We start from the raw sequence: 10,000 nt of genomic DNA on the forward strand, positions 1-10,000 counted from the left end.
TGAAATATTTATTTCAATGTTACTGCTCTTGAAATATATTATTTTAACCGTTCATTACTACTCTTGAACTTAATTTGATTCCTGCTTTTCCAGCTGGGGTTGTAGCTTATCTAATATATATATATATATATATATGTATATGTATACACACACACACACACACACACATATATATATATATATATGTATATGTAGGCCTATATGTATATATATATATATACACACACACACACACATATATATATATATATATACAGTATATGACAAACTAATTTGTTGGTCCTGTAGTAAGTAAGATTCATCTGCGTGTAAGGACCATGAGAACAGCCCTTAATGTAAGTAAAGTAAAGTAAAGTAACATACCCGTGGATAATTGAATGATTATTAGAGTTGTAAGCGACTGGATCCTCTATCTCTAGCATTAGTCCTAAATCTGCGTTATATTTCGTTCGATAAGCTATTATTATTATTATTATTATTATTATTATTATTATTATTATTATTATTATTATTATTATTATTATTACTAGCTAAGCTACAGCCCTTGTTGGAAAAGCAAGACGGTATAAGCCTAAGGGCTCCAATAAGGAAAAATAGTTCATTGAGGAAAGGAAACAAGGAAATAAACGGTATATGAAATAATGAACAATCAAGATTAAAAATTTAAAAAACAGCTGCTGTGAGCTGTATAAAGTTGCATTTATTCCCAAGTTCGTTGCATCAGAATTCATCATGTGCTTAAAATCACGTAATACACGCCGACGCTGACGCAACTTAGCTTGGGCAATGACGAAACCCGGCGCCCGAGACCCAGGTTTCTTTTCGAGTTTCGGTGCAGGCAAAGCTCAGTTACTTGGTAGAGTAAGCCTAGTGCGTATCATCTGCTTGACGCTCGCTCAGCCCAGGTGATTATTTTTCGTACATTTCTGATAAAGTGCACACACACACACACACACACACACACATATATATATATATATATATATGTATATGTATATATATATATATGTATATGTATATGTATATATATATGTATATGTATATATATATGTATATGTATATATATATATATTATATATATGTATATATACATATATATTTATATATTTATATATGTGTGTCTGTATAAAGTTGTTGTTATTATGTTTTATTTGATTTCACACTTAACTTTTAAAAGAGACACGTGAAAAAGGTTTATTATTGAGCTGTAATGCATTTTTTTTCTTATAATTTGAACGTTATGCTTTTAATCCAAAAATTCTTTTATCTACTTTCATGGCAACTAAAGTGTTTGTTTACATGTGATTCTGGTGAAAATATATTCTTGTTTTTATTTATTTGGAGAGAGAGAGAGAGAGAGAGAGAGAGAGAGAGAGAGAGAGAGAGAGAGGTACCTCCTGCTTATATAATCATGATACCTCGTTGATATTCTACACACACTACACTACGAGCATATGTTGCATAGATAAAGAATATGTGCTCTGGAACTCGCCATTGTAGTAGTATCGTAAAGGTAGTAGGTTGGCCAGGGCACCAGCCACCCGTTGAGATACTACCGCTAGAGAGTTTGGGGGTATTTTGACTGGTCAGACAGTACTACATAGGATCCTTCTCTCTGGTTACGGTTCATTTTCCATTTGCCTACACACACACACACACACACACACACCAAATAGTCTGGCCTATTCTTTACATATCCTCTTCTGTCTTCATACACCAGACAACACTGAGATTACCAAAGAATTCTTCTTCACCCAAGGGGTTATTGCACTGTACTTATCCAATGGCCACTTTCCCCTTTATAAGGGTAGAAGAGACTTTAGCTATGGTAAGCAGCTCTTCTAGGATAAGGACATTCCTAAATCAAACCATTGTTCTCTAGTCTTGGGTAGTGCCATAGCCTCTGTACCATGGACTTTCACTGTCTTGGGTTAGAGTTCTCTTGCTTGAGGGTACACTCGGGTACACTATTTTTCCTTGTTGGAGCCCATGGGTTCATAGCATACTGCTCTTCCAACTAGGGTTGTAGCTTAGCAAATAATAATAATAATAATAATAATAATAATAATAATAATAATAATAATAATACGAGCAAATAGCATAATCCGTTGACGTTACATTATTATTATTATTATTATTATTATTATTATTATTATTATTATTATTATTATTATTATTATTATTAGCAGCAGCAGCAGCTAAGCTACAACACTAATTGGAAAAGCAAGATGCTATAAGCCCAAGGGCTCCAACAGTGAAAAATAGCCAAGTGAAGAAAGGAAATAAGGAAATAAACAAACGCTGTGAGAAATAATTAACAATTGATAAAATATTTTAAAAGCAGTGACAACATCAAAACAGATATTTCATATATAAACTATAAAAAGACTTATGTCACTCTGTTCAAGATAAAAACATTTGCTGCAAGTTTGAACGTTTGAAGTTCTAAATTTTTCCTTTATAGTTTATATGTGATATATCTATTTTAATGTTTTTTTTTTCTGTCCTTAAGATATATTTAATTGTACATTACTTCTCTTGTAGCTTATTTCCTTGTTTCCTTTCCTCACTGGGCAACTTTTCTCTGTTGGGACCTTTGGGCTTATAGCATCCTGCTTTTCCATCTAAGGTTGTAGCTTAGCAGGTAATAATAATAATAATAATAATAATAGTAATAACTGCATTACATAGTGTGACAGATATAGCATATATCCAAATGGAGGTTATGTCAGAAGTACTGACAAACACAGAGATTGATAATGAATCTGACCAACATGTGTGTCATAATATATGTGTGCGCGTTCGTGTGTGCGTAAATATGTGTATGTTTAACTATGTCAAGTATACTGATACGGAAAAGAGTTGAGTTTTATGTAATGCGAATCTATGTTGGTGTAGTGCTTTTTCAGTGATCAAAGCATTAAGTACTTGAAGTGCCACATATATATATATTTTTTTTTTTTTTTTTTTTTTTTTTGTAGAAACCACTAAAGGGAAAGTTATGGTTTAAGATTTGATGGTAGGAGGGCGACTGACAGTCAAGACTTTATTATTATTATTATTATTATTATTATTATTATTATTTACTAGGATACAAACCTAGTTGGAAAAGCAGGACGTTATAAGTCCAAAGGCTCCAACAGGGCAAGTAGCCCAGTGAAGAAAGGAAATAAAGAAACAAATAGAATTGTGTACCTGAGTGTATCCTCAAGCAAGAGAACTCTAACCCAAAACAGTGGAAGACCATGGTACGGAGGCTATGACACCTAGTCTTGAAGGCATGGCGGTTTTATTCTATGCAGAAGGAAATTAGATGTAATAAAAAGATAGGTTTGTCTCAATAGTAAAATCAGTACATTATCTTAAAAGGAAGTCTATTGCAATTTCACCACTTCAATTTGTTCCCCTTTTATGGGAGAGGAGGAAAAAATAACGTTGGGTATCAGGTGATATTTATTTACGTTATTTCATTGCAGTTTAGATGGGGATGGAAAAAAAAACTGTCATTAGGAAAAGTTAAGTTTTAAGGTCGTTGAATGAAGGTTTTGGTATGAACACTAAATATTTATATATATATATATATATATATATATATGTATGTATATATATATATATATATATATGTATATATTTATGTATATATATATAAATATATAAATATATGTATATATATATGTATGTATTATATATTTTTACATGTAAATATATAAATATATGTATATATATGTATATATAAATTTATAAATATATGTATATATATATATATATATATATATATGTATGTATTATATATTTTTACATGTAAATATATAAATATATGTATTTATATATATGTATTATATATTTTTACATGTAAATATATACAAATATATACAAATATATATATATTTGTATATATTTTTTATATATTTATATGTAAAATATATAATACATATATATATATATATATATATATATTTATCTATATATCAGTATATATATCAGTATATATATATGTATATATATATATATATATATATATTTATTTATCTATATATCAGTATATATATATATATATATATATATATTTATCTATATATCAGTATATATATATATATATATATATGCATGTGTGTGTGTTTGTGTCGTTACAGATGAATAGGTAAAGATAGATGAGTAGCCTATTTATGTATATATTTATTGCAACCGAAAAATCGTAAAGAATCAATCTCTCCTGTTTGTTGAATGGAAGCAAAAGTATTAATAGTTTACAAATGTCATATAAAGTATTCTTCATAAACAATTGCAAGTAAGAATCAAAAGTAAAAGAAAATATGTTTTTCCCTGAACTGGAAATGGCTTGTGCATCCCCAAGCGTTGCCATCACTTTGGTTGCCATAATCCCCCAATGATTTTCTCTCCTCCCTACCCCAGCACCCAGACAGATATTACCCAATGCCCACACAGTGGCAAGGGCATGACAGAGGCATTGTGGGTCCAGCCCACGACACCCGTGTCATAAAGCAGACACGTGCTCTCTCTCTCTACAGCTCCATGTGTTTATCTCGTGACCGCAGTCTTTAGTTAATACTTCACCAGAACACTAGTTTATTTTACATATTTAAGTGCAATGATTAATTTTAACGCGCTATAAAAGACTAATTAAAAGATAAAAGAAAAATATTACTTGTATTTCCTATCATTGTTGTTTTGTAGAGTAGCAGACAACAAGAGAGAGAAAGAGAAAGAGAGACGGGCGAGAGTTTTCAAGGGCCAAAAACCTCCACTGTCATTCAGTCTTTCGAAGATCCCACAATCGATGGTTAAGAACTTCCTCCGCCTATTGTCATTCGGAGATCGGGGCCGACGGCGCCTACAGCAAGGCAAAGAGGTCACCTCGAGTGTCGCCTTGAACTCGAGCGTGAACTCGAACAAGCCTCCGAGTTTGACCTCGAATGTTAGAGATAGCGCGAGTGTCATCTGTGGCTTAAATTCGGGCACGCCTCTGCAAGGCTTACCTGCGACCGGAGACGCTTGCCCTAGTCTGGGGGTTCAGTGGACGTTGATTCGCCTTTACGCACGCCTTTGGAGAGCCCTTGCTGATAAGCAGGGTCCTGTGACGAGGGAAAATTAAGATAATTGACTGGGTATTCGTTGCTTCTTAAATATGATTCATTTATTACCCCCGCCAATGAAGTTGGGAGGAGGTTATGTTTTCGATCCTGTTTGCCCGTTAGTTTGTTTGTGAAGAACTTGGCCACAATAATTTTACTCATAGAGTAGTGAAACCTATACGGATTAATTGACATATTGATACGTGGAAGTGATTCCGTTTTGAAAGTCCTAGATCGAAGGTCAAGGTCGAAGAAAAGGTCGACCGAATTAATCCTAAGCTTAACCGTAAGTTCGCACACACTTCAAATTCGCTTAGAATCTAAATTGATTCTAGGAAAGGCAAGCTGGTTTCGAGAAATAAGATGTCTTGGTGGGGGTCTGCTCTGTGAGTGCTCTTCTAGTTTACGTTTGTGATCATAATTCGTTTGAAAGAAAACATTAGAGAAAATCATTGTAAAGTTTCACTATAAGGCAGCTCTGTTTCTAATGTTTCGATAAAATATTTCTTCTTCAATATCTTCGCTCTCAGATATAAAAATGTGTTAATGAAGGGATATTGATAAACGACAGAATCAAAGGACATAATCATGATAATTCTCAAAAGCAATTTCAAGTAGCGTGCGATAAGACCCAGTGAGATATCATATCGAAAATAAGACTCGTGATACTTGTTGCTATTTGACTTTATCTTGGTTGCTACAGCTTTATTCAAGGCCTCAACATGAGCTGCTTGGGTCTCTCTCTCTCTCTCTCTCTCTCTCTCTCTCTCTCTCTCTCTGAGCGACGGTTTCTAATGCTTAATCCAGAGTCAGTGAATTTAATATAAGTCAGCGGTGTTTCCAGGGGCGAAGTAGAAGTATCAAGCGGCAGGACAAGTTGCCTTGATTCAAACTGGTTTTACTGAAGATCTCTTCCCCCCCCCCCCCCATCCCTTATGCAGTGGCCAACCCATGTCTAGGTGTGCTATTTTTAGTGAAGCATTCGAATTTTGCCTAGCCAAATGCTAATTGTTTTTAACACCACGCTCAATTTATGGGAGGTATAACAGTAGACGATGTATCCTAAATGGACAAAAGAGCTGTATATGTTTGGTTTTGGGATTTCGTGCAATATTGATGTATCGCTTATTGAACATGGTAGTTGAGATATTTTGTAGCTACATTGCCGATTCCTCCAGAAATTACTCTATACTAGAATGCCCGGATCCTAAGACAAGTATACAGTCACCTATATTCTTTGTATATAAAGTATATAGGGACAGTGGGTGACAGAGACTAAACCATGGCAATCGTTGCACGTAGATCATCGGTGTTTTATTAATTAGAGATTCACATATTGAGAAATATTAACACGCTCGCGGTTCTTAGCAAGTATGGTGCCCTTCTCCACTAGACGACAACCCCCTATATTAGGCTTGCCACCATGATAATGATTAACTGCTATGGCCGATGGGGACAACATTAGTTTCAGGGGAATGTGCTTAAGTTCTGCCAAGCCTAGCTAGCGAGGTGACGGTCTCTTTCTGAAGAGCAGTGTCTTAGTTTCTGGGATAAGAGAAAACAGTAGTGCATTAACCTTTATTTATTCCTTTAGCATCCGTGACTTATCAAGTTTTGTTTGCTTATTTCAGGTGTTAATGACTAGATATTACGCGTGATGCAATATGCACACAATAAAGAAATTATTTTACTTCCTTTATCATCATCTTCCGAAACGACTCAAGGAAGTGTATCTGGTATAAAGGACGAGCCAGTTTTCCAGTATTTTTTAAATATTGTCTGTTCTTTTGATGACTGCCTATGTCTTCTGTGCCGTAGCATTCTTGGATTAGATATATTTTTAGATCCACTTTTTTTTTTTTTTTTTTTTTTGGGGGGGGGGCAATTAATTTCAATATTGCAGGTGGTTTGATCTTAAAGGTCCACCATTTAATTTCGTTATTGTATTCTATTATTATCCAAAGAAAAGTTTCAGTTCATCAAAATTTGTAGTATTTTTCATGTAATTGTTGAAATTGCTGATAACTCGACAATAATGGTATGATGCTTGATATTTAATCAGACCCAGTAGGAATAACTAGAGCAGCAATTCCCTTGTGATTCATGACACTGAAGTGTTCTGTAGTCTTAATGTTGCCATTCATCATCAGTGTTACCTTTTTATGCAGCGTTTTGCAATATCCGTTATTTGGCACTGAATGGTCTCCATAACTCCAAATCTTGGTCATATAGCCTAAATTCTATAAATTGAAGAAAATCCTTAAGGTGAACTTTCCTCCAGTTTTCATGAAATTTCAGTCCTCTTTCTTGTTAATGACGTGATTTGTCTCCCTTGCGTAGACCACTTCTTTAATAACCCTTCTCCTCAATATGACACTCCAAAATCAAACCATTGTTCTCTAGTCTTGGGAAGTGCCATAGCCTCTGTATCATGGCCTTCCACTGTCTTGGGTTAGAGTTCTCTTGCTTGCGGGTACTCTCAGAATGTTACTTTTCCTCACTGGGCTGTTATTTACCTGTTGGAATACCTTGGGCATAATTATAGAATCCTGCTTTTTCAAATAGCTTTGTAGCTTAGCTAATAATAATAATAATAATAATAATAATAATAATAATAATAATAATAAAAATAATAATAGTAATAATAATAATAGGAATGCAATCTGTTTTTACAGCTTCTTAATCATTCGTCTTAATTCATATATCGCATTCGCCTGTTTCAATTTATCTATTCAGTTTCAAATCAATATAAAACGGAATTATTATTATTATTATTATTATTATTATTATTATTATTATTATTATTATTATTATTATTATTATTATTATTATTATTATTATTATTATTAAAGAAAGTGATCTTCGATTGCACAATTTTAACCATTATTTTCCCAATATTTGCTTAAAAAATCTGGTTCAAAAACTGTATTTGCTGAACATACCTGTGGCCCAATCTAAAACACTTGGAACATTGCTATCATTCCTCTTAGCTGCAAAATCATTCATTGGTTCTTAATTAATTCGTCAATAGAACAAATATGGATGCCGAAAGCTGGTGTATTCTAACTATACCAGCAACAACAACAACAGCAACCAGATTCAAATACTTCCTTGCAGACACCTCGGAGCCATATTGCTATGTCATCCTCGCCTTCCCGGTTTATTTTTGGCGGCCTAAGATCGTCCCTCATTTCGGCTATGAGATGATCCCAAGCATTTGTTCGTTACGGTTTTCTTGAGTAACCGTTTCTTCTATGCCATAAGACCTTAACTGATTTGAATGACACCTCTCGTACCTAGTATGCTATTTATATTTGGCGGAAATGCAGGCGTCATGGAAGTGTGCCAGTTTTAGAAGAGCTGTACCTCTTAACACCTCAAGGACTATTGAAGAACTTTTGCCTTGATCACGTGGACATTTAGTCATTTTAGAACGATGAAAACCACAGCAACAACGATAGTAACTTTAACTTCTACTACTATTGCTGGTGTACCCCGAACCGTCAAAAATGACGTTTTAGATGTTTAGATATATATGCAAACACACGTAGACGCAAATACAGATTCAACCCTTCTCACCCACCCACCTCCTAGCTACAACCAGCTTGTTCAGCAATTTGTCGGAGATTGGGGTTTCTGAGTGTAGGCCTACCTCAGGGGGTACCCCCTATCTCCAGTATATGACTATTTCTTTCCCTCTTACGGTAAGATACCGGGCGTGGCAGGAAAGAAATATATATATATATATATATATATATATATATATATATATATAATATATATATATATATATATATATATATATATATATATATATATATATATTATATAGCCAGTCGCGTTGTTCTTTAATATATAGGGAAAGGGTGAACAATGTAATGCAGTGATGCCTCCAATCATTTATTTATCCAAGAGTATGATAACTTCTACAAACAAAGATTACCACATCCTGCTGAGACCTCAGAGCTTTCAACGTGATTTGACAAAAAAATTGGGTTTTCACTATTCGTCGACTGTAGTCATGTTAGTAACAGCAGTAGTGGTGACATTGGCAACGATAGTTTTAAGAAAATTGGAAAAGGATTTTTTTAAAAGGAAAAATAGTGAGTAAAGGTTTCTTAATTCTGTCACTATTTCGGACTTGGGCCATAAATGGTAGGCGATACTTCTTGTTAAGTATTTCATTAATCTTCATGTTTTTATATTCCCAGATTCATAAAACGTGTTAGTCTTCGAAAGGCGGGTTGGTTCCAACGGTTTCCTCCCTCTAGACTACTACTTTTTTCATGGTTTCTTTGGGTATTGAGTTATATATAGTGATTTTCAACTTCGGTGTACAGACCGATAGAACGTGAAACCTGATATCACCATTTAACATGGACGTATAAATCAAGATTTAGGACTAGTACTACATAGAATGGTTATACACATCCAAGTCAGGGAAAACAGAGGCAGGAAATGAATTCTGAATCTTGTACGCTTGTGGAATAGAATTGTACATATAAGGATTACTGCTTTGAAGAAAATAATATTTTCTAGTTGTAAGCAAGAGTCAAAATGTAAATTATGATGGCGATATAAAGGTAAGCCATGTGGCTTGTCCCTTCAAAATCAAATTATTTAGAATTTTCCTTTTGTCTTAACTTCCTTGAAAATGAATAGTCATATCTGCACCTGTTATTCCTAATGTCCCAAGTACTAGGAAGGAGTGTTTGTGTACTTAGAGCAGTCAAGTAGCATATCAATCACTGTGTCTAGCAGGGAATAGTAATGAGTTTTGACATTGTGAAGAAGGTTATTCTGGTATTGCCAAGTTAATACTGATCACCTTGATTGGATGTTTTTATACGCTTCTTCCGTCGGTGATAAAGAGGGTGTCACTGTTTCAAGGATTGGGGCAAAAATAT

The 10,000-nt window shown here is 34.0% G+C and overlaps 1 protein-coding gene across 3 annotated transcripts in view; it reads left to right on the forward strand.

Moving 5' to 3' along the window:
• The window catches only part of Ldh (Lactate dehydrogenase), a 40,861-nt gene that overhangs the window by 9,066 nt on the left and 21,795 nt on the right, over window positions 1-10,000 (forward strand). For 2 of the 3 annotated variants that reach the window (XM_068378885.1, XM_068378886.1), the window contains exon 1: window positions 772-905. The exons of the other annotated variant lie outside the window; for it this stretch is intronic. In XM_068378885.1, the coding sequence (XP_068234986.1) occupies window positions 787-905 (119 nt within the window). In that variant the 5' untranslated portion in view covers window positions 772-786. Of the gene's footprint in view, window positions 1-771; window positions 906-10,000 lie in introns of those variants that run through there. 3 annotated transcript variants of the gene reach the window in all.

The sequence above is a fragment of the Palaemon carinicauda genome, chromosome 8 (assembly GCF_036898095.1).
Source record: "Palaemon carinicauda isolate YSFRI2023 chromosome 8, ASM3689809v2, whole genome shotgun sequence".
Classification (NCBI taxonomy): Eukaryota; Metazoa; Arthropoda; class Malacostraca; order Decapoda; family Palaemonidae; genus Palaemon; species Palaemon carinicauda.